Raw genomic sequence first — 26,424 nt, 5'->3', positions numbered from 1 at the left:
ATTTTGATGGTTCGGTCGGAAATGCGATACCTTGGTGTCTGAAAACAATTTTGTTTTTGGCGCCAAAATGTGCTGCGCATTTATTGAATATCATTTCATAAATTGCGTCTTTGGTGTATTTCAATATAAGGAACATATTAGTAGATAAAAAAATCATGTTTCAATTTGTACTTTTCTAAACTACGTGATTATTTGTTGGGTGCAAAAAAAGAATATTTTAATCTGACCCCAACCAACCCCAACACAGCTGTGGTTGCTTATGTGACAACTGAAGGCAGTGAACAGGATTGCGTCCTTCCAATCCTTGCTGGTCGTGGGCGTATTTGTATTGTGTCATTGACAGCGTACGTTATGCAAGTGCAGAGTGATGAATATGATAGATTACGTGACAAAGTTTAAATGTTTTTATTCATCAAAATCACTCATCATTTAAGGAAATGAGCAACTCAATAGAGAGTCTTGTAAGTCCTGTGTACCTTTAAATTTTGGATTGTTCACCACAGTTTTTATTTTTTTACATATCTAATTCAATATATTTCTTAAATTTAATAGTGTGAAGATGAATGGTCTGAAATTCAGCAGCGTTTTGAAAAGGAAGGCTTGGATTTCAAGAGTCTGGGAGCTGAGGAGCGGATACTTCACGTTTGGCGGTGGCTAGTCGACGCAGAAAGCAATTTAAGGAGCTCAAGAAAAATGCTGGATAAATTACGAGAACTGCAGAGTGAAGAAATGGAGGTTTGTTATTTAATTTTCTTAAGAAAGCTTGCGCGGCTGTTTAAGGTACTACATTCGAACTAAATGACTACGATGATGCTGGCATTCTAATGTGAGCTCTGGAAATGTTTCAATAATTTTTATATTATTTTGGTGCTCTAATCTTTTCACACAGAATCTCATCATTTGCTTCCGTGTAAAGTATCATCTCTCAAGTTGATATTTGGGGTTATTTGTTCTTCGCACGTAATTAATCGGAATTTCTTTGCGTGATTAACACAGGAAATGGAGAGTTACATGTGCCATTTTCGAGAATTGGCAGAAGAAAGAGCCGAGACTTTGGAATCCGAAACTGAGTCCCTACGCTCACGTCTCGAGTCTTCCCAACATCAAGCCAATACATTGGCCAACCTTCTTCGGCAAAGTGGGCTTAGAGTGTCTTCTGAGGATTCAATTGGAGAGCAGGTAAATTTTGTACAAATTTTTGAACAATGCCTGTCTTTCCTGAATGAACACATGCCTTGTTCTGTTGTTGCAAACGTCAACTTAGTATATACTTTATCTAGAATCAAGATATAGTCGCTTTGCAGTTTGGTTTAAGTGTGTATGCTGTAGTAGTAGAAATTTTCTTTTTGGCAGTGTCTAGGTTGTCCCCTACAGTAAGGATTTCTTCTATTGAATTCTCTTTTGCCTTTGCTTCAATTTTTATTTTCGTACTTTTATGCTGGTATAATATTTTTATTTGTCTGTTATTGTATCTGTCGATTTGGTTTTAAACGTATGACCAATATCTTTGTCCTTTATCTCTTAGCTTTGAGCATTTTTAACTGGTCAGTAGTAGATAAGTAGTAATGCAAGCAGAAAGCTGCCTTTACAGTGAGGTATGATATTCTCACCATAGGGTGACTGTAAAGTTGTATTCTTTGGCAGTTGATAAGTGCTTACATCGAAAAGTCGTATGATCATTTTTTAAGTGCTGCACTTAAGTGATGTTTGTGATAAGTTAAGTTCAATGGAAGAATTTTGGCTAGGCTAAAGGCTACTTTTTTCCCATTGAAGAAGCTTATTATGTTTGTGTGATACACAGGGGATTAGCTTGTTGATTTGGGCTGTTAGATAATTTTTTGGAAAACAAGTATTCATCCAAGGGTAAAGCTTGAGGAAGCAGCCAATAAATCATTTTGGTGAATAAAATGACTGAATTTATCCTACTATTCTCCTTAATTAAAAAAAATTGAGCCAAATGTCACCTTATTAGGTGAGGAATAAGTAGCTTATCTATATTTTGCCTCCGGAGTCTTTTATTATGGTTTTCACTTTGTTAACTATCCTTCCTCATCAATGAAATTAAAGGTTTTTGTATGATAAATGATTGTGCATGACAATAAGATGGTTGGCATGTTTATTTTAACTTTAATATTGTATATTTTTCTCTGATTAAACAGAGATGCTAATATGCAGTAATTACCTGAGCTGAGGGGTGAAAAAATAAGCACATCATATCTTTGTATTTCGTAATTCTATTCCATAACTTTCCTATTTTGTTAAGCATTCATATTCCTAAAAACATTTTCATAAATGAGTGTTTTACCTAGATATGGGATATTTTGTTCAATTTTCTTCTGTGGCTTCACATTGTTAAACTCCATGTATGGGTGATTTACACTATCTCTCTTATCTCATATATTCAATTTACGCTATCAGCAAATATGTTTTTTGAAAAATTTGGCCTCCCAACTTTAAGTTAAAACATGTATGTAGTAAGGGAGTTAATGATAGGCATGATCATCATGGTGAATGAGTTTTTAATCCTGGCCTAAATATGTTGAGATCAGGGTAGGTCAAACTGTTCGAGGTGCAATTTGTATCCATTAGAACCTGAAAATATTTATCCTTGGTGGTTGCCTGCTCTTACAGGGTGAAATACCGATTCATGAAGTCAAGATTGTTATGGGCGTGGCCTCTTGCTTCTTGATCATATATCCAAATAGCATTCTGCAGCGGAGCCAATTTTTTCCTGTGGCCAATTTATAAATCAATTTGCAGCTCCGAGCAGCAGCCTTGAACTGCGAGACATATTTGCCATTCATTAAAGAGCACTTTAAATGGTATCTAAATCTGACTTACTATTGCTTACTGGTGTGGGAGTACCGATTCTTGGCTGTAATATACCAAAGCTATGAAAACTGGATAATCTACTTAATTGCATATTTGGTGGAATTTTGCAATAATAAAATTCCAAGATTTATAAATTATTCATCAGAAGTAGGCCTCAGTTTGTACCAAGTGCTTTAACCAACTAAATATCAACTATCCTTATTCCTGGTGGAATATTTTAAATTTAATAGACATGTTTTTATTCCCATTTGTTTGAAAACCACTAATAAAAGAAAAAAAATAATGGTGTTAAGGGATGATGGCCTCCGGTCATTATTTTCCAATTGTGATGATAGTTCTTGTTCAAATTTCTCCCCTTAAAATTCAATTATTGTCATTGGTGGAGCCTTTTATAAAAAGGCACCTCATTATGGATATTAGAATGAAAATATAGCGCTAGAAAAATCTGAAAACAAAATGAGTCGATGTGAAGAGCATTGTACATGGATGTACATAAAAGGCAGGTAAATGCGGTTTAACAGTGGAGCATAATACTGTACAAGATGAAAAACGTTCGTTCATTTCTTCAAATTTCAATTAATTGAAAGAATTTGGTCGATAGAAGAGAAAGATACTTGAGTGAAGGCAAATAAGATTCTTCTCCATTCAGCCATGCTGTTGATAGTATACAATAGGATAATGGGAAAGTTGTCACCCTCTTTTCATGAGTTGGTGATTTCATTCTGATCTGATGAGTTCTGATCCATATAATTGCTCTGGGAGGACTTCATGTTAAGGAAAGGAATGGCTGACAAGAGTTTTAAACAGCAACAAACGATGTTGGCCCATACTCAAGTTTGAGGAATATTGGAGAAGAGGAAACTCAGTTGGGATGAGTTAGTGGGTCATGAAAGTATGCTTTAAAGGGTTAAGATGATTTTTTTCGCTACAGATAGTTGGCAACAGATTGAATACCGAAAAATATGCTTCTCTTTATTTTTCAAACTCTTATTACGTATGACAATTAAAGAAAACAGGTGAGCAATCCTATTTGGGCCCTGAGGAAGGAAGAAGAGAATAGGCTTGGAGGGATTTGAGATGATTGTTTGGGGAATGTGATGTGGAAGGATAGGAAAAGCTTAGAGGAAGTTCTATGAATCATGGATGAGGAGATGAAACTCCTAAAGGGAATGGGCGGAGTTAGAAAGAATTAATGGATTGAATGAACATCAGCATTGGGAGATAGAAAGAAAACAAGGCTTATTGATAGAATGAAGTGTAGTGGGCATTATGTTAATTTAATGAAGAAGATCAGTACGGGAATTTAGAAAGACAGGGATAATAGCATTGATATCAGACTTAGATATATACCTACTTTAAATTAATTTTAAGTGAACATATTATTGGTTTTAAAATTGAGCAGATTTACATATTTACATTAATCTCAAATAAAATCTACTGATTTGGGCGTTACTTGGTGGAACGATGAAATATTCATGGTGAAACAAAAACACAGTTAGTACTGTGTTTTTGTTTCACCATGAATTAATCTCAAATGCTTAATTTAATTTGTGGTTTGTTTATTAAATTTATTTTTGTTTTTCTTCAAAATTGATGCTTAAAGTATGCATTTATAATGGTATCGTGATGTTTTAACATTTTTTAGCCTGCTCTTCTCTAATAGGTGTATTTACTGACTTTTTGTCACACATTGCAAGTTTTCCATAATAGTCCAATTATTTCAATCTTTGGATTCAATTGATGAGTCTTCCTTTGCCCTAATAATGCTTTAGCTGCGCTGCCTTCCCAAAAGGATGGGTTTTCTCAAAGTTCATTTTATTGCATTTATTGGGGGGGGGGGGGCAAAGATTTTGTTTACTTGATTTTTTGATAATATTTTTCATTTTATAACCTATGATTCCTTAAATTTATCACTGAGCTAATAGATCTGTAAATATCTTCATAATGGTCATTCTTTTCATGTGTGACTACATCTTACAATTCTTTCTGTAGGTTGCCCTGTTGATAGCTGACCGTGCAAAGTTAATGGAGGAGCTGGATGTGCTCAAAAAGCTAAAGGGAACAAATGGTGTGAATGGTTTAAATAAAGAAAATGGCCTGCTATCGGAAATAATTAAAGTAAGCACTGTTTCTCTACCCATTGTATTTTTGTGTCCCCAGTGTTTTTATTTATTTTATATCAGCTGTAATTTATACCAATTTTTGTTGAAATGAATGTTTACCCTCCCTCGTCTATTGCAATCCTGCTGCTGCATGTTGCCCTTAAAATTTGTGCCAGGTGATGAATTTGAACTGTTTTTAATGCTTTGAGTCTCCTATATTACTGGTCTTAATGAAAGTACCTCATTTCCGAGATCCTCGTTTGTTGTCAAGTTTCTTTCTTGTCCTGTGGAACATCTCAGGGGTTCTCAGGGACAGCCAGTTGAAAGCCATTAGTTTGAATAGAGTTAGTGTATTTTTCAACAGAAATTATTGTCATTATCCTTACAAAAATTTTGTAGCTTAATGTTTGAATGTCCCAATAATTGTCAATCTCCAATCCCCATTTATTGCATCAATAAAAATAGTGTTGTCAAGTATTCATTAGCTTTTGCAATAAACAGATTTCTTTGTTAATTCAGAGTTGTGCTCCCTGTCCGTATCCTCTTTTTTAATTACTGTCTATAAAAAAAAGCGAGGTACCAGAGTTTGAGGAGCTGTAGCATCTAAACGAAGCAATCAATTTCAATGCAACAAAAATCATACAAAAGAGAATTTATTCTTATGTTGTATCATGTACTTAAAAAAGTCTTCATCTCAATAGTTTTTCCTGTACTTCAATTTTTCTCAAAAAAGTACCCGTTTTTTGCGCGTAAAGTCAAGTTGCCCAATTTTGAGCGCTTGGCATTCCCGTAGTTTTCGTTCCTTTAACTTGAAATTTTGATATAAAGAAGCCACATCTATTATTGGCAATTTGCCGAAAACAAATTGTTTATACCACTTAAATTAACAGAGTTGTTGTAAACAACGCAAACCTCTGCTAACTTCGAAACCAGTGGGTCAATTGAATATTGAATGGTACTGTTGTCTTCCGTAGAATGTTAGTAATGCAAGTACATATAAAATGTGTATGTACATATAAACTCGGCTGCAGGTTTAGCCTCTAAAGAGATAGTTCATCAACCTTTAACAAGTCCCCAGCCTCTTTTGGCTTGCTTTTAGCTTCAAGCATATCAAAATGTTCATTTTAGTACAAGGGTCAAGCTCGTTAGCCTCAATGGTAGAGGAGAGAGTGCGGTGAACACAATATTGGATGACGGATCCTGCCACTTTTCACTGTGATTATAGTGGCAGTGCTATTGCCGTAAGGGTGCTTGGCCCTCATGAGTAGTGTATTATCCCTCAGATACCCACACACAGGACTTACTTTCACATGAGTATGGATTCCAAAATACCACCAATGTGTAATGTCCCCACAATTCCATATTTTCTCTTCTAAATACCCTACCACACTTTGTTGGCACTCTTTTTGACATGCTATTTATTTCACTGCCCTTGCAATATCCTTTAAAAAATTAAATAGCCTTCACTCCGTTGTTGGGCTGTCATTTTGATTTCTGTAGTAAACGGTTGTACATGTTGTCTTTCATGTAAAGCTTTATGTTTCTAATGATGTTGCAAACAGTTTATTAATAAATTCACTTTTTTTTATTGTCAGGTTTCTTCTGAGAAAGAAGTGCTTAGGAGAGAGGTCCTGGAAATGTGTGAGAGGGTTCAACTCTTGGAGAGAGCTTCAAAGCAGCTTGAGCTAGACAATGAGAGACTTGCTTTCAAGGTAAGGTTTCTTGGAGACTGAGGGTCTCTATGTAAAAATTTTGCTCTGGACTGCGTGTGCTCTCACCTCTATAATTAATATATTTTGTCTCTGATTTTTGTGACTAATAAATGAGGTCTTAATACTTTCTATCACAGTTGTCAGAGGCTCTGGCTGAATTAGAAGAAAGAGAGACTCAATTGAGACAAATAGGTGTGTGTGAGTAAATCACAATAACCTTTGTGAATAACTCATTGTGTCACGTCAGAATGTGGCTTTTTTCAGCATGGCTCATTATTATCTTGTTTTAGATGGCATGAGTACAGAATTATTTTATTAGGTTGGATTGTGTTACTGAGAAGTGTTTAGAAAAATGACAGCGGTAGTTTGGTTTCACCTGTAGCATGTTGATCACATTTGTGCAGGATTTATTTATATAGATATTTTTCGCCTAGTCAAAGTTTTATAATTGTCTGTGTGTGAGCTCAATTATGAAAGGGTTCGTTCCAGTCAATGAAATTAGGGAAATAGCAGCAAAAATTGTGGGTAAACGCTACAAGTTTTTATTATGTTCAAGTGCTGAAATGGACTTTCTGTTGTCATCCTGGCTGGGCTGTTGATTTGATTCTACTAGACTCCATTTCTACCCCTTGACTTTTTCTCACAGTATGCCTTTGCTGCATTTTTCTATAAAATCTGTATATATAATTGCTTTGCTCTCATTATTAAGTTATTTCGCCATTACCAGGGAGCCCAGGTTCAAATCTTGCTGGTGATAGGGAACTTTTAGAGACTCCTCGAACCCAGCTTGGGTGCCTTGTGGTGGGCACTTCAAGTAGACCACTCCATTCATTGTATGGGATGTTAAGCTGTGGTCCCCTTGGCAGATTTTATTAAGTGCAGGTTAATGCTGACACTATGTTTCTCTCCACCCTGTCCTCTCTTCTGGTGCAAATGACCTTTGCTGTCATTCACCTCCTCCATATATGACAGCATCAGAGACATTTTGTTGCCATCGTGGCTAGACAGCTGACTTGTTTCTACTGGATTTCACTTCTACCTCTTGGGTTAAAATCACAGTATTCCTTTGCTGCGTATTTCCATTAAATCCATCTATTAATAAGGCTGCTTTGCAATCACCATGAAAAGGCATGCAGTATAGAATGAGAGAAATTTTAAAAATTTGCAATGTAAATGGAGGAGTAGTCCGGGATTTTTAATTAGAAAGTTGCCATGAACCCTTTCGGAGCACACTTCACACTTTGATGGTTTTTAAACATTTTTGTAGCGTAATCATTTTCTGTAAATTCCTAGAATAGATCAATGCATCACTTATTCCCATTATACAGCAGACTCTCCATTATCCGGCTGCAGTTTATCCAGATTGCAGATTATCTGTGCATGATTTTTTACTCTCGCTCAATTTTTCCCGCGATCTCTTTTAGAAAAATCGGACACAAAATCATCGCAATTACTGCATTAATGCTAGGATGAAGTGGGCTTATTATTTCCATTAGAATCCCCTTCGTAAAATGGAAGCGATCGCACGCTAGCTGCATTCACGAGAGCACGGTGTTCCTGTTTTCCAAGCCTCGCTGTGCACGACCGTGCTCCTAAAAAGATCTCGAGCTGGCAAAGAAATTTCTCTATGAGTCCGGGAAGCACTCTAAAATAAAAGAATAACTGCATAATTATAATATATTGTTTGTTTTACATAAATTATGAACATTGCAAGACATTTAAGTGAAAGTTTGGGCTATCCGTGTTTTCCATTTATTTTTGTGGTCTCTCCCCATCATTACCTTGGTTAATCGGGAGTGGACTGTAGTCAGCACTAAGAATTTATGAAATTTCTATGTCTTACTATAATGTTGTTATGTGGACTAATGAGATGCAAAAACATTTTTCTCTATCTAATATGAATTCAGTTTCCTGCTAATCTGTGATATCATTAGTTGAGAATGTATTGTTTAATTGATGTTTTATCGGTATTTGGTGTAATAGCAATCACATCCCTCGGGCTATGATTTCATGAATGCATATTGCTGTTAATGAGCCTTTGTGGTGCTTCCTTAGTATCCATTGCCAATTATTATTTTAATAGAATGTGGTTTCTTTGCATAGTAATGATCTCCATGTGAATTCAACTCTGGTTATATTGTCTGGTTGTTCCCATGGTTAAACCCATAAGTTTTAAGTTAAGGTCAGGTCACTTGTCGGTGTTGTGCATGTGTATGTACTCATGCCTTTTAAAAGATAATTGAAACTTGCATTGTAGAAATACTTTATTTCATCCTATTAAGAATCATTCAGGATGTATGTACATAGATATTTGTGGAATGCTGTATGTGTACTTATTTTTATACTTGATTTTCTTTCTTCATGCAGTGTGGGTTATCTGTTTTCTAAGCCTAATAGCATTTTTTTTATCTTTCAGTGAATAATAGTACTGAAAGGGTCGCACTTCAGGGCCTTAATGTTTTGTGGGGTGGCCCTCTTGGCAAAGGGCTAGCAAACACTTTAGGCCCTGCTTTTACCAAAGGCATCTCAAGGGGAATCTTGAGGAAGGTGGCGGGAATAGGAGACATCCCGTCACCTCTGCGAAGTAGCAGTGGAGAAACTAATGATGAATTGACTGATGTTGGCAATACAAACCAATTGAATAGTTCTGGAGACAGCAATAAAGTCTGTAACAATTCATTTGTTCTTGGAGAAGTGGCACTTCAAAAGGAGGGAATCATAGATGTCAACTCCAATTCTACAAGACCAGTGGAATCATTGTGAGAATTTGTTTTGATTCTAGATTTTAGTTCATGTTGTCTATCTCCTCCTATCCATCTTCTCTTTCATTTTAGTAAAGTATTTTGCCATTCTCAATTTTACCAATTTTTATGCGTGAAATGCATGTGTTTTACCATTAATTTTTTATTGCATACTTAATGTCGAGTTGACACCAGTCTACTTTGGATTTCTTCTTCATTGTTATTGTAACACCCAGATATTTAAAAGTATTCCTTCTTTCAAATTTTAAATGTAGGACTTTTTCCTCATTTATGTGTTGCCTTAATTTCTTTGTTTTGGTGATTATCTTTTCTGCTTGTTCCTTTAATGTCCTTTGTATTTTCAGCTATAAGTGTCATCCACGGGTAAGATAAATATTCTTGCATTTGTGGATGACATGGATGGCTTACCTTTATTAGAGCAATAAAAACAATATTCACGCATGCTCATTGTAATGAAGAAATGCCTATCATTCCATATTAAATATACGTCGCTTTCTCTAATTATGGGTATGGATAATTAATAACCCATTTAGGATGTAATATTTTAATTATTCAACTAAGGATGAGATGGTTCCACCATTATGTTGGTTCTGATTCCAATTAGGTTCCTGGTATTAGTTCTCAGTCCTACCTAATTTTTAATGAAGTGTTCTATTTTCATTTGATTCATCTCAAAAACTATTGATAATTTTTATTATCTTATCATGAAAACTTCCCAAAATAACTCATAAAGCTATTTCACCTGTGATTGAATCATTAGCCGGCCTCGGTGGCGGCGGGGTAACGTTCTCGCCTGCCAAACAAGAGGTCGCGGGTTCGAGTCCCGCCTGGGTAGGTTTCCCCGGTCCAGGGCATGGTCGTTTGTGTACGTTTACTTGTTACATTAGTTGAACACCCCGGTGTAAAATGGCCAATAAGAGCTGTATCCGGTGGTTTGAGGATAAAATAAAATAAATAAAAAATAAAATATTATCAATCTATTTGAATTGTCTTATAAATAATGTTCTAGAGAAGTTTCCACATTGAGTATGGTGCAAATTATTTTGATACTGCTTCCTATTGGTTCCCAATCCAATGCTGAGGACTGAGCCCTAGAACCAGTGGAACCAAAGAACTGAGACATACCTTCATATTTCAAAGCCTTAATATCTAGGTAATGTTAGATAAGCCAAACTAGTGCATAATTGGCATTGTTGATACATATGTGTTTTTATTATACCTCAATCTCTTTGCAATACCACAGGAAATGCTTCGATTCTGCTCCTGCAAGCCTTCAAAATTTAGTTACATCTTCAACTTTTCATTTGTCTTCGGAAAATGGGGGTCGATCAAGCCTTCCTATTGACTCGCCTCATCGTCTTGCCACTATACTGGACTCTCAAATTGCCAGTTCACGTAGTGAACTTGTGAGGTTAGAGGAAATAAGGAAAATGCAGGTAATTTTATCTTTTATTCTATAATGGGAATTTGATGTGTAAATATTCTTTTTCATGGCTGTTTTGGAGCGAAAACTTTTGTTTTTCTCCTGCATAAAACTGCACAGCAAAATAGACATGAGTTTTTGTGATTTCTGTACATCTCTTAATATGTGTAATCCTCCCTCTTGTGCTCAAAATCAGTGGGAAAGGAATGATAGGGGTCTTATGTAAGAGTACTAGTGACTTGAGGGGCTATTGCAACAGCCTGAACATCACATCAAGGTATAAATTAAAGCAAGGCAGATGTAATAAATTTTTATTCCTCTGTTTTTCAAGGTTGCTTAAGATTTTACATTGCTAATTAGAAACTGGAGTCTACATCTGCCATGCTCAGGTTGTAATCAAAAGGTTTTGAAGGTTCAGGTTGAAATCCAATGACCCTGAAAAGTAATTGTTAGTCAATGCAATCTCCTATTTGTATGCACTAAGAAAATTGAATATATATTACATCCGTCCACCTCGTTATGGAAATACATTTTTTGTGGTAAACTCATACCTTGTAGCAAAAAACTGGTGCTTTGGTGACAGAGGAGCTGAAATAAATTTAAAATTAGCGTTAATCTAAATGCTTGATTACATTTTTTTTTTAATATGACGTCAAAACTCTTGTGATGACAAAAAACCAATACTATTCAGTGGTTATTACTATTATTCAGTGAAGTTCTTTTGCATAAACCAATGTCATAGTTTAAAGATATGCACCTGTAGTTTCATCTCCATGACTGTAAGCATCGTAAGGGTATTGTGTCAGTGCTGTATTCCTTACTCATTACCGTGAGGGAGTCTCCAGCAACATGAAGAAAATTATTGGCAAATATCTTTAAGCGGTTATGTAAGTTTACCCAAATGAATATTACTGGGCAGTGGCATAACTATGGGGGATGAGGGGATAGATTCCTCTTTCCCCCAAAACCCTTGAGACATTTTTAAAATTACAAAACTATTGTCTAGTTTTTACATGTAATAACTGCATTTACTAAAAGTTAAATTTTATGTGCCAAAAGGATTTAAAATTTTGTATTTCCAGGCATGTCATTTTTTTATTTTCTGGGCCTGGCCATTGACCATTGCCTGGGAAGGTTTCTACCCCAGGTTCCCCTTAAGCATATTCCTAGTTAAGCCACTGTGGCTGGGCAAAATGGACTGCAGGAGTAATAATTAATTAGCTGTGCATTCAGCAATTTATTAGTTTAGCTTACTGCTTCAAATGGTATTAATTTGGGGAGAAATCGTTAAAATTAAATTTCATACTAATCTCATAAACAATCTCAATGACGCGTAAACCACTTGAGAATTATTTTTTTTTGTAAGGGAAAGAAAACAGTGCTTTATGCTTCTGGAAAACTTTTTGAGTTTTCTTTGTTCTTATACTGCGAATTTTTCAGGGTTATGATTTATTTATAATGTTATGTAGATGGATAAACTTGAGTGTTTTTTTCTGGCATTACTTTTGGATTGGTGTGTATAGTTTAGGTGCTCAATGCCAGTATTGTGAGCTCCCTCTGTTAAAATTTTACCAATTTATTTCAGACTGAAACTGAGAATCTTCGGGGACAGTTGTCGTCTATGATTGAAAAATATAATGCTCTTGCCATCAGGCATGTGCAGTACAAGGCCAAAAGGAAAGCTCAAGTTGATGATCTCAGGTATGCTTTAAGATTTTGTTGGTAAATTTTTTTGTGCATAAAGGTGCATGTTTGACAATTATTGCAGAATTAAATAAATTTTTATAAAAATCAATTCAGTATATGTAGTAGTTTGTTGACTAACCCCTTTAATGGAAGGAGAAGCAGAAATGGATTATTGAAAAGAGCTTGTCTATGTGTGATAATTTTCTTTTCAAATGAAAATACACAACCTTGGTAACTTTTCACTGGAAAATTATTTATTGGTACGACATGATTCGATGCTGAGGCGTCATTCTCAAGTAAAAGCCGAATCAATTGAATTCATTTTCTTATCAATTTTTGTTATTTCTCACTTTGTGGTTTGGGGATGTGTAGGAAGAGGAAATAGTTGATTGTTGGAAGGACTGGATAAGGAAGTTTTTAATTGTCCAGTCCTTCCAACATTTCAGTCATTTCAGCGATTTTTTAAAGCAAGCAAAGTTCAGCCAAGTTGATGATTGAAGTTGGTGGCTAATGGTTCCTTATGATAGTAAACCTGTCAATAAGAACTCAGAGAAGGGCCAGAAAGTTAATGACATCATTGCTGCTCCCATCCCATCCCCTCAATGCCTTTGGAAAATGTTGATATTTCTCTTATATTTTTGTGTTCTATGGAGGTTTAATTAGGATTCAGAGAATGCTATTCAAGGGTTGTTTTTGTGGCTTTTCTTGATTCATTTGTTGTTATAAGCAAGTTGTTGATGAATAATGGTAAATTTGTTACAAAAGAAGTACATGAGATTGTATATCTTTTAAGGTAAAGCAGGAAGAAGTAATTGAATGATATCACAACAAAGGTAGCATTCTCCTGCCTCCTCACAATAAATGCAGCAGAGTAAACTGTTATCTTCATAGTTTTATTTCTCTAGTATTTTTGTGCATTAATGTTTTTATAATTAATGCTGATGTTGAATTTTTTCAGGAATCGTCTGGATATTGAATTAAGCTCATTGCAGTGTGAAGTAGAGAGTCTGCAATCACGATTGACTGTTCAGAGAAAGGCTCAGCGTGGGGAAGAAGCTCTACGTAGGCGTGTAGAGGCGGATCATCGTCGTTTGCAAGAAGAAAAGAGGAAGTTACTCGTCAGGTAATTCACATGCTATCGTGTAAAATATTTTGTAATGCAATGGAAATTTGTGTGAATGAATTACAGAATAAAAAACGTAGGGTGCCCTTTAAAAAAGACAGATCGCTATTCATATGTTTGTAAATAACAAAGCTACAAGGAAGACAATCGTGCTGATTAATGTCCCCCGACGGCTAATGAACATTTGCTTGACACATTTTTGAATTTCCATCTGGACAAAAAGTTATTTCGGGTGGTCAAGATAAATGGGACACCCTGTATATGCATAATCTAATAGTACATAATTACATGAGTTGAGATTCTGGCCTTCCTAGTAAGTTCTCCTCTCACATTGAGGGATATTGGTGGGATAGGCAAAATAAGAGAGAGGCATTTATGAGGTTGAGGAGGGGCAAGCACTATCTACTATCGGCGCAAAAAAGGTAGAATCAGGGTTCCCACTCAACCTCGAAAACCTTAAAACCGTGAATAAGCGGTGAATTTTGTATGCCGTGAAAAACCTGGAAAAAGCCGTGAATTTCGTGCTAAAGCCTTAAAAATCTCTCAAACTTGATTTTATGATTGTAGAACTAAGATTGACAGATTAAAAGAAAAATAGATATTTCGATCATATTTCAAGGTCAGTCACGTGCAGACATGGCCACGGTTTTATCTGGACACGTCTTTTGAAGCACAATGAGGAACTTGCATGGGTCGTAGATTGCTCTAAAAACTATTTTGAATAAGTCAAATGGATACATTAGCTCGCAAAAATACCTTCAGTTTCTCCATTCAACATCAAAAGAAATAAAAAAATTGCATTTAAAATCGAGAAAAATTTCTCTGAGCCGACCACTGCGCGAAGACACCCGAGCGTTGCCGAGGCCAGGCGTGACGTCATAGGTGCCTAAACAACCGTAGGGAGTAGGGAAATACGCTGAGCGCATGGTGTAAAATTTGTTTTGAGGGAGTATTTAGCCGCTCATCGTCACTTTATTTTGTTCTGTTATTCTTGGGAAAGTTTTCCTATTGCTATTGTGCCTAGATTATTACTTGGGATATTAATAATGCGGCATCGGGATGATGAAGTACAAGCGTTTCACTTCGTGTGTTTTGGTTATCAGAAAAATGGATGATAACGTTGCCACTCGTTCGAATAGTACACCTGAAATTCATCTACGTCTACATAATACCCCGCAAGCCGCCTAAAAGGCGTGTGGCATGGGGTGTTAGGACACCAGCCTTTTTTTAGGACACCAAAAATTGATGCCACGACCCTCATGGAATTTGTTAAGACAAATTATTGCTATACGTCGGCGGCAAATCGAGTTGTAAAAGAAACTTGTAATACTGGAGGATAACGATCGTAAGCTGTGCTGTTGACATTAGAGTAAGCTGTGCTGTTGAATTTGGCAACGCCGGATTAACGGAGAAGGTAGTCCTATCCGCCCTACGGTACGAATTCACAGCAAAACAGTCTGCACACAATCCACATGTGAGATCGCGAATCGGTTCCGCTGCCAACACACACACAAGCTACAACCTATTTCAATAATATAGGTAAATCCATAAACAATATACTAGCATATACCATAATAATATAGTGGGAAATAGGCAAATACTCTTATCAAAAACTGGATGTCACTATCACATTCTTATATTCATCACGTACAACTTACAATAACAGAACTCGTTATGATGAATACAACTATTTATTCACTGATTTAAACCCTTAAATTATCCCACACAAGTGACACAGGTGACATTTCTCACTACTATTCGTTGAAATAATGGAATAACAAACTTCACACACAGTTTTTATTTCAATAGCGTGATCGTGAAATGTCATATCTACGGTGAACAACGGAGATTAGCACGCCACTGACAATTTTTACACTACTGTTAGACATTTATCGATAGCGTAGTAGCACTTTTTACAATTCAATCACGATGGAACACTGATAACTCATGGCCGATATTTTTCAACCTTGTCAAACTTTGTGCATTACAACCACTGGCACTGTGATTATTAGCAGTAGCTTAACGGGAGATGTCACGTTGAAAATAACACTATTTTGGCACAAAAATGTTCCTAGATGTCTCCAATCAGCGAGCAAAAGTTGCATTGACTGGAATTCACCTCATAATACAAGCACAGACAGTCCTAAACGATGAATTCTCCGGTACCTACGAATAAACGGATAAAGTTATTGTATATAAAAGCTAAGCGGACATTAGTAAACATCAAAATCGTTCTAATTACTTACTTGAATGATATGCCGTCGATAACATCAACTTACAATTAACGTATCCCCTTTCCAATGGCCGTGGCTCAGACTCCTACAACGATGTTATTTAGGTATTATCAAATTTTTGGTTTAACTGCTCCAGTTTTATATTTTATGCCCTTACTCAGATATTAATATTATAAATAATGCAAAATACGAGGGCTTCCAAACCTCTATCGTCGGATATTTATCTTTAAATATAAAATATTCAACACGTCTAACAAACGAAGCTCTCACAACTGCTGGCAACTATTACAAACAATCACAGCAATAGCTTCGCGTGGTGTTTAGGCACCTTTGACGTCATCGAGGCTTCGTCGGCAGTGGCTTGGGGGGTGAGGGAGTTTTTCCCGCGCTTTAAAATTCGTAATATTTATCATTAAATATCTCGCGAAGGAAAACTCAGATTTACATGCGGTTTTCTTTGTTGTATTCAGAAAATAATTTTCTGTCCGCCTATGAAATAAAAAAAATTCATGCAAGTTCCCCATTATTGGTCCGTGTGCCATGGTGACACAGTGACCTTAAGCCTGTACGAAAGCCGGAAGACTGGTAGCCAAAGTGTTCATTAGCACTTGCGAAAATTCGGACACTTCTTAACTTCTTTGGCACCCTGGTCCCTCTATTTTCCCCTCTCACAACCTCTAGCTGGAGCTGAATTTTTCAAACGATATGTGACGTCAGGAGAGATAGCACTTTCATTGCTGCGTTTGCATTCTCAGTGTCTGTCATGTTTGTTAAATTTGTAGTTAGCATGTGGCCAATGATTGTTACGTGATCAATATTTCCACCTAAAATGGTTTGTCTACAAAATGTGAATTTGAAGACATTTAGACAGTGAAAACCTGGAAAAAACTGTGAATTTTATAATTTAGATTGGGTGGGAACCTTGTAGAATGCTGAAATTTAAGTACATATTTGTATGGCATTTTCCCTAAGCTCCACAGAGTCATGTGCTGTATTGTGTACTCATTGTTTATTTGACTACAACATTGATTCATTAAACTTTGTTTAAACATAAGCATTTTGCTTCTACAGTTGAAAGAGTGAATAAGAACACACGAATAACTATTAGAACTGCAAAACGATCATCATCTTCTTCTGGTTAAGGGCAAAATATTTTATTGGTGCACTTTATTGTGTTTTTTAATGTAGACAACAGCTTCTTCGTATTACAAAAAGCTTTTTAAAATTAAATTTCACCCATTCTTTGATTTTTTCAATGACTAAAAGGTAGATTTCATTTTCTGAGGTGTGGAAAAGTACATGAATATTGAAGTTACGTATGCTCTGCGGAAAAAATATTTCCAAACTTTTCATGTGAGGCATTTTTGATGTTGTTCCTTTTACTTAAAATAAACCACGAAGATGAAAATCCCTCCACAGCAATGCACATTACCAAAACGGTGATAAGATATATAAACCAATAGAGATATACAGTAGATTCCGGTCAATCGGGACTTGTGCACTTTGCCCCAATTAAGCGGCTGCCCCAATTAGGCGAACTCTCGTATATGGTTATGAAAAACTTTGAAATGGTAGAAAGAAGACAAAATAACGTTTATAATGCAACCTAAGTTTATTAAACCATTACTTTGATCAATAAATCAGTGAGTTTAGTTAAATTATTATCATTTTTAAGAATTATAATAATTTAGTTAAAAATATTTTTCACAGCCTCGGGCGACGCCGAATGAATGCCTTTACTTAATACTATTACTAAAGAAAAGTCCTATCCTCTTGGATAGTGTAAGAACAAGAGCTTTCAAAATAGGGCAACAGTAGGAACATTTGTGAAAAAGAAGAGTAATTCAAAGGGGAAAATAAAAAAAATAGTATTCTGAAAACAAAAAAAAATAATTTCGTCGCTAGTATAGAGTCTATGTCGCCGACTCATGGCCCAATAAAGCGGCATGCTGTCCCAACTAAGCGGAGAATACTCTGGGATATTCCTATATTGGGTTCTGTTCTTCAAGATCTGCCCCAATTAAGCGGCTGCCCCACGTAACTGGTGGACCCATTAAACGGACTCTACTGTAATATTAACAGTGCAGTTATAATCACTCGGATGAATGGAAGATCTTTTGAACGATCTTCTTGGCCCTTTAGTGGTGCAATCGACTACTCTATTCAGGGAGATCAAGAATATATGTTCTACATAGTTGTCTGCTCCCAAGAATCCAAAATTTTTCACCACGATTTTTTGAAGGACCTTCAGAACTCATAATGATGGACTTCTGCCATACAATATTTTATTAAATACCTATATTTGTGGGTTGTACTCTGTATCAGCGTTAACTGCTGCTGAATTATGAAATCCTCTTGTAGATTCAATTCGAAGTATAGCTTATGAGAGAACATACTTGGCGACATGACTAAAAGAGAGTGAAACTACTCAATGTACGACCCAGTTCAATGCTGAGCTCTAAAGAAAAGTGCTTATTGATTAATTCAATACCATATGGCTAGATTCGTGCTATTCCTTACTTTTACTAGCTGCTTGGTCATTAGAAATTACCCATATGTGCTAAATATGTATTAGGTGGTGGGCTCATGGATGCACTTCCTCCATAAGTTCAGATGTGTGTTTTTCACATAATGTGTCTACCATGAAGCAGTTTTTATGTTCAGCATCATTAGTTCCCTATGAGTAATTAAATTTTAGCTGTCTGATTTGGGCGCAATCATTGCAGTCGAAGCCCACAGTAGTTGTACTCCATGCAGCATACTTCTTATTTATTGGTTATGCCATTATTAATCTAAATGAACTAGTCATAATTTGTGTTAAACTGCTACACCAATTGCACTGCAGCAAGTGATGGATGTGACCACCCATGTCAACTCAAACGGCATTAGGTTAAAGTTATATCATTGAGAAGTTGAAGTGAACACACTGCAGTATATCTTACTATTTTTCACGTTGTGTATTGAGTTGTAATAAGGCTCTTGTTATGATTTCAGTGCACTCAATCTTGAATGTGTTGTTCGAGACAAAGAGCGTGAGGTTTATGTCCTCCAGAGGAAAGTTCGAATGCTTGAAAATGCAAATTCTGATTTTTTGGCCAAAGTACTCCAGCTCAAATACACATCCAGGCAGCCTGGAGGAAGTCTGGGGACACCTCCCCTTTCTCCAGCTACCACTCCAACAGAAGATACAAAGTGCGACATCAATAGTTTGCCAGATGAATCTGTGCAGAATAATCAGGTAATTACTGAACTGGGTAATGTATAATTCTGGAAATTAAGCCCAGTAGAGATAATAATCAAGAGGTTGACACGGAATGAATACATGCCAGGAAATAGTATGCATTGGGAATTGTGCTCTCGAATGAGGGCCATCCATCATGAAATGAAATAAATATTTGTAAGTCACTGACTCATTGTTTCATCAGCAGGGAAACATTGCCAAAGTTCGAGGCTGAAGTGGCTGGGTTTTTCCATGCAAAATTCTGGCTGAAGTAAAGGATTCCATTCAAAAGATGGATGTTGTCTTTTGATTTAGGATATTCTTTCTCAAATAGCTAAACTATGGTTTAAGATCATATAACCATAATACCTTTGTGTTACGAACATTCTTTACTCGGGCAAGTATATAAAGTAATGGAGTGTTTGTTCCACAAAACTATTTAACAGTTTCTTAAGCTGTTGATTTGTTCTTCCCCTATACATTTAGAGTAGTATTGATTGCGATGAAGTTGGTGCATTGTTTATGCTAGTCATACTTCAGTTACCTGGTATACATTAGTATTAACATTGTATGGTTTCTATGCCAGAAATGAAACTGAATCCATGAGATAACTTTCTCATGTCATATGATAAACTGAAATATCCTTCCTAATATACAGATGTAACTTAATTATGAATGTCATTACCTTTTTCAATTTCCTGGTATTCTAATAATTTAATTTTTTTATGTATTCATTAATTCTATTTAAACTTATATGCTATACATAAATTTTATTGTCTCGGAGCCTTCATTATGTATAATTATCCACACTTAGGTAATCTTTACATTATTTTGTGTTTCCCAAGCTCTTTAGCTCATCATTACATTTTGGAAAGAATTGATTTTCATATCAAATACAAATCCTGCCACACCTTTAAACATTGCTCAATAGTTTTTGATGATGTGTATACATTTTCCTAGTTTTATAACTATTGAACAATCTCTCTCAGTATTATTTTACATAATTCATACAAAATGGATCTAAATATCTAATACACTCTATCTTTAGCCTTAGACAGTTGATGCTTCCAATAATATGGTATAATATGAGGAATTTCCTCATGAAAGCCAATCAAATGAATGTTTAAAACGTGAGTATTTGAAGTAATGCTTTCAAAAGTGTTGATTCGTTATTACTTACACTGTTGATTTTATGAAAGAAAGTCATTTAGTTGGAAAATGTTACTTGGTACCCTTGAATTTTATCATTTTGACTCCTATATGGTTTCCTTTAATAATTAAAACTATGAATGATATGTTATGTCATTTCAACAATTTGTGTGTGCCATTTTAATTATACGTAAATTAGTGATAGAGTTTTGGGTGACAAACATGTATCTTCATCAAATTATGAGGGTGAGTGCAATATGAACCTTACTACATGTATAAAGTTTACTAGCTCATATAACTTTGGAGAAAAGTATCTGATACAACTAGATCAAATTTTTCTCTGGTTGTGACATTAGATCCCAATACTAGTGCAACCATTAAAATTGTATTATTTTCTACTTCAGTGTTACCAGATTACTCTGAAAATCTCAGAGATATTTATAAGAACTAAATTATTTTTATCCCCAATTGAAATGGAAATACCGTTTCCACACCAGTGTCAAATTATGTCTCTGTGTATTTTGTGTATTTTATTGTGTCGTGAAAACTGCTTTACAGTATATAATGTTTAAAAAGCAATTCTCCCATCAGCATGTGGAACTAAGCATAAAAATGCTGATGTTCTTAATGAATTACATATGTGATTAAAAGGTTTGTACAAAGTATGATGCCAATCTAATATTGTGATATATGTTAAGTGATAGCAAGGGTTCTCTAACTGTAAACTATAGGCATTATCGTTAATGTATTTTAAAATCGATTTTGGAAATGGTTTTGAAGCCCAAAGGATTACCTCCCATGATTTAGTCAAATATCATTAATGAGTAAAATTAGTATGTAATGGGAGAAATATCGAAGCTGAACTTAAAAATATTCTAACTTATCCTACTTTTGGCATGTCACTTCATTTTTACATTGTGTTGCTAACCATTCCTTCTGTACACCTTCACCTTATCTATGACATTCTTTATACTTCAACTTCCATGTTTGAAAATGTAGTATTGTGTATAGTCCGTCCAGTGTTGTGTTTGGAAGAGCTTAAACTTAATGAGTTTGCCAGAGATGCCATAACATGGCAGGTACTCACAAATCTTTGCTTGGTATTGATAATTTAGTCTTGGAATATCCACTGGAAAGAGGAGGTTGAAATTTAAATTCATGATGTGTTTATGCATCCCTGGCAGTGCACATTTTATATGTGCAGTGATTACCTCTCCTACCACTTTGAACCCTTTCATGGGATAAATATTGTATTAAAACTGCACAAACTCTGCTTATATGTCACCCATTGTAAGCACATAGAGGAAATTTTACCATCTATAAGACAAAATAAATATTTTAAAAAATATCATATCCCGCTGTTTATATCATGGGCATATTTCTTTCTTCAATATCCTCGGGTGAGAAAGTTTTAACCCTAATTATTGTGCTTCATAGCTACTCTGTGAAGGTTAAAGCTGTCTTTTGCAGTCACATTGTAGTTGTGGCTCGCTGAATGTCATTACTTCAACAATAATGATACTACAGTAGACTGTCGTAAATATGAGCAACCTTATTGCTAAGTTCTTGTTATTACGAAGCAAGTCGTTGATCCTGATGAAAATGCGTGTCCAGCCTAAAGTAAAAGAAACGTTATTACAAAATTATCGGTATTACGAAGCGAAGGCACTTAGGCGGATATCCACCACACTATGTTTTTTTTTTTACTTTTACCAACAGACGTCTGGAGTAGCAATGGGTTCCCCTATCTCCCCAACAATTGCAAACATATTTATGGAACACATAGAAGAAACAGCAATTCAAAATGCCGTCCACAAGCCTAAGATTTGGGTCAGATATATCGACGACACTTTTATAATTTGGACGCACGGCAAGGAAAAGCTTCAAGAATTTTACACTTATTTGAACGGGAATAACGACAACATTAAGTTTACAATGGAGGTGGAGGAAGACGGAAAACTTCCATTCTTGGACGTTCTCGTGGAAAAGAAGACGGATGGAACATTGGGGCATACAGTGTATCGAAAACCAACAGCAATAAATTGGTACCTGCACGCTTTATCTCACCATCACCCAGCCCAAATACATGGAGTGGTAAACACTTTGATTCACCGCTCCTACACAATAAGTGACCAGGACAACTATGCCGAAGAGAGACGGAAGCTAGAGGCCATTCTACGGGGAAATGGATTCAATGACAGAGTTATTTCTCGCACGATGTTTCCATGTTCCTGGGTTTCACCGCGTGGATTTTCTTTGTGACGACAGTTTCGCCGGTATTCAAACGGAAACTGTCGTCACAAAGAAAATCCACGCGGTGAAACCCAGGAACATGGAAACATCATCTAGACAACGCCTCGGAAAACTACGCATCAACTTATTTCTCGCACTTTAAATAAAGTCATCAAAAAAAACGAAATGGAAAACAACAACGCAGAAGCCGCGAACTCATCCATTAACGACCTCAGCAACCAGAAGAAAGCCTTCCTGCCATACATTAAGGGGACGACTGACGTAATAGGAAATATCCTACAAAAATTCCATTTAAGGACAATCTTCTCGCCTCACACACAGATAAAGCATCTCCTAAACACCGTCAAGGATAGAACTCCACTACAAGTGGAAGGGGTTTACCAAATTCCTTGCCAGACCTGCGGGAAGAACTACATCGGCGTAACAGGCAGGTCGGTCAAAACACGCCTAGAAGAGCATGCGAGAGCAATTCGACTGGGGCAATCAACAAAGTCCGCAGTAGCCGAACACGCAGGGCTTGACCACATCATCGACCTCGAGGAAGTCAAAATCCTCACCAAAGTTAATCGTCAGAGAAGCCATTGAAATATCCAAAGAAGATAAGAATAATGTCAACAGAGACACCGCCATTAAAATTAGCCGTACTTGGCAACCCGCAATAAGAAAAAACGAGCGGCAACCCACTCTCCCAACCTCCGGCTCCCCTCCCCCCCACCACCTGACGCAGATACCTATATAAAAGATCCTTAATTCCCATCTCTTCATAATCCCTTGAAAAAGCGACCAGCATTGGTCGGGAAACGTTGGGGCCACCCAAAAATTGACGCGGCGACATAGCCCAAAATTTTTTAATCATAATGACGAGCACCCGCGAAAGTTTTAATGAAGAATTATGGGTCCATGTGCCATGATGACACTTTGACCTTAAGCCTGTACCAAAGCCATAAGACGGTAACCAAAGTGTTCATAAACCCTGATGAAAATTCAGACACTTATTAACTTCCCTGGCACTCTGGTCCCTCCAATTTCCCACTTGCAACCTTTAGCCGGAGGTGAATTTTGCAAACGATATGTGACTGTGACATCTGGAGAGATAGCACTTTCATTGCTGCGTTTTTCACAGGATCTGTAGCGTTTGTTAAATTTTTAGTTACCTAATTTTTAGTTAAAGTTTTAGATACCAGTAAGGTATTTGGCCAAGTCATATGTGGGAAATCCAATGGCACTCACAATAGGTCGTAGAGGAACACATTCCCTGTGTATTTTGGGAAGTCCATGCAGTCTGGGAGGTGCCAGAGCATAAGGATAGATAATTTTGGCTACTTCTTCCGAAATACCTGACTTTTTAATTAATGATATGGTCTTCCTCGTAATTGAGTCTGTAGGATCACCATTCATTTTTCTGTATGCCTGATCTTTAAGGATTTCTCCAATTTTTGCTGGTATTCCGAAGCTTTCATTAGAACAGTGGCATTCCTCTTATCCGCAGGTAAAACCGTAAGCAATTTGTTTTCACGCAAAGTTCGAAGCATGAAAAGCTCTTCTCTCGAGATGTTTGGCATGGGAATGACAGCCTTCTTCAAAATAGTAGAAACTTCGTCTCTCACCTCCTCCGCCAAATCCCTGGGAAGTTTCCGAACAGTTTGTTCCATTCCACTAATAATTCCACAAAAGGAACGGATCTAGGAATTGGCGTAAAATTAAGACCCCTGGAAAAAACCGAAAAAGTTTGTTCATCGAAGCACTCACTGGTTAAATTGATAACCACATGTTTGCGATGCAACGGAGCGACGGAAGATTTTGAAAAAAAGCAATAAAGTAAGTTCTTTCGACTTTCCAATTCAAGCTTCAGCAGCAGTACATTGAGATATAAACTGGGGCAACCGCCCCCAATATTTAAAAAGATATTTAGCTTTAAGGTTGCTCTCAAACAAATGATTTTATTTTATCAGTTCAATATCAATCAATGTCTGAAATAATTGATGATTATCCAAAAGCTACTTGTCTAGGCACATCAGACCTCAGGTGCATAATTGCTGAGAGGTGCAAGGAAAATATTGAACCCCTAAACAATCTTAATCTGCTCCAGAATGGTAAATTGGTGGCACGAAGGTCTATTTGTCTCCTAAAGTCCTGGGTCCTCTTTAAAGTCCTGCATTTCAGGGAAGTGTGCTACCTCCTGGAATGCGAGATGATTCCTAGATGCCAGGTAAGCTGGGAGTGCTAGGAAGTGATGCAAGGCCCCTACCCAAATTCCCTTTGGCTTCATCTGGCTTTACTCTAACCATGCTACCAATTATAACAGTGAGGATTGTTACACTAATTCTTCTTCAATAGTAGGCTTCCTTAACCCTTTTACTGCCATCGGTCCAATATATATCAGCCCTCGCTGGTTGTGCAAGAACTTCCACGGGCTGATTTATCAGCTTGACCTATTTGACTTTTTTATTTCGTGATTGTGGCCTTTTCGACGGTTGCCGTCTCATTTATGCACATGTGCTTTATCTCTAATGCTTTATCTCTCTCAGATTTCGAACACAAAATTGCTATAAGGTGCTGCATACCACCAAGGCGCGGCGGTAGGTAATGAACTATCCCTCCAGAACAATGACTTTGATGAGCCCCTGTACCATTTCTTCCCCTCCGATCCACGCCTCTCCCAACCTCTCAAGGTTCTGCTTTTTACCCTCTCATCTTTCCACGCAAAGCTACGCAAGTACTTAGCGGGTAAGGGGTTTAAAAAAAGGTGTTATAGGGAAGGATGCCAGGTAAGCGACGGAGGGAAAGGGAGAGAATATGATTTATAGATAAATTGAAAGGGAGTAGAATTAATTTCGAATTTCAAGAGCGAAGTCCATGAAAGGAGGGTAGACTACCAGAATTCTTGGAAACTTCTTCATGCAAACCCATCTTAGCAGGTAGAATACTTCAATGATAATTATACAAATAATGTAATCCATGAAAGAGCATCGCTGTCCATCCATCCTTCATGGTGCTCTGCATTCTTTGTGGTCGCTCCCACCCTTGTAGCCCCTTCGTCAGGGGCGGTCGCCACGAACACGACCTACTCAGGTGGTCGTGGTCTGGCCAGGTCGGCTGGTCGGCATTCGCTGAGCTCTGTGCTTAGGGAGACCCCCCACATAGCTCGCGTCTATCGTGGAGGGTAGTGATGAGCGGAACTGTGATTTTCGGATCACTTCGTTACCTGTGACTGCTACTCATCAGTAACGGTGATTCTTAACTGTGATTGCGATCACCGAGGTGAATCACTCTTTAAAGTCATCGGTGATTTGTGGCGCTGCTATTCCTGCTACTTTGTCCAATTCCAAGGAATGAGCTCTTCTCAATAGGAACAAATAAACTTATAGAAAGTTGTAAAATTAGACAAAATATTTTTTTGAGGGAATAGTTCTGATTCCGAGTTTATATTACAACAATAAAGTAAATTTGATGTGGTAGAAGAATTGATAAGGGGCAATCATTTTTTGTACGTAGTTATAATCAAACCATCATAATTCAAAGCTTCAGCTGCATATTTCGCACAGAATGTCTTATTTATCATTAAATATGAATAAGACGTCGTTATTTTACTGTTGGTAGCATCATGGTAGCTGCCGAAGCTAACTTCACCGTATTCACAGTCGCAGTGATTTCGAGTATTTGGTGATTTAGTCACCGGCAGTGATTTCGAGCATTCGGTGATTCAATCACCGGCAGTGACGGGCAGTGATTTCGAGCATTCGGTGATTTTGTCACCGGCAGTGATCGGCTACTTCTATTCAATCACAGGTGGCGATATATCGCATATCACTTGTTAGTAGCCAGCGCTATCATCACCGAATCCAGTGATTGAATCACCGATCACGGTGATTTCGAATATTGAATCACCGACAGTGACTGCTACTTTTCAGTAACGGTGATTCAATCA

The 26,424-nt window shown here is 36.8% G+C and overlaps 1 protein-coding gene across 2 annotated transcripts; it reads left to right on the top strand.

The window, feature by feature from the left end:
• Positions 1 to 262: 262 nt before the first annotated feature.
• Positions 263 to 21,596, top strand: LOC124155731. 2 transcript variants are annotated; one of them, XM_046529796.1, is made up of 12 exons: positions 263 to 461; positions 553 to 735; positions 997 to 1,179; positions 4,825 to 4,950; positions 6,530 to 6,646; positions 6,784 to 6,838; positions 9,063 to 9,405; positions 10,652 to 10,844; positions 12,417 to 12,532; positions 13,476 to 13,640; positions 18,869 to 19,112; positions 19,303 to 21,596. In XM_046529796.1, the coding sequence occupies exons 1-12, from the start codon at positions 438 to 440 to the stop codon at positions 19,327 to 19,329; spliced, it is 1,776 nt and encodes a 591-aa protein (XP_046385752.1). In that variant the 5' UTR covers positions 263 to 437; the 3' UTR covers positions 19,330 to 21,596. The 2 variants fall into 2 exon arrangements, with proteins under 2 accessions (XP_046385752.1, XP_046385751.1); XM_046529795.1 differs by having other exon boundaries at positions 19,300 to 21,596.
• The last annotated feature ends 4,828 nt before the right edge of the window (positions 21,597 to 26,424 follow it).

The sequence above is a fragment of the Ischnura elegans genome, chromosome 3, assembly GCF_921293095.1.
Source record: "Ischnura elegans chromosome 3, ioIscEleg1.1, whole genome shotgun sequence".
Classification (NCBI taxonomy): domain Eukaryota; kingdom Metazoa; phylum Arthropoda; class Insecta; order Odonata; family Coenagrionidae; genus Ischnura; species Ischnura elegans.
This window is presented reverse-complemented; position numbering and strand designations above follow the sequence as displayed.

What these genes read in the sequence shown, in the direction of transcription:
- LOC124155731 (XM_046529795.1), top strand. Translation starts at nt 438, where the DNA reads ATGAGCAACTCAATAGAGAGTCTT. An exon ending in TGCTATCGGAAATAATTAAA is followed by an intron (nt 4,951 to 6,529) that starts GTAAGCACTGTT and finishes TTTTATTGTCAG; the next exon opens with GTTTCTTCTGAGAAAGAAGT. An exon ending in AATCTGTGCAGAATAATCAG is followed by an intron (nt 19,113 to 19,299) that starts GTAATTACTGAA and finishes TTGTTTCATCAG; the next exon opens with CAGGGAAACATTGCCAAAGT.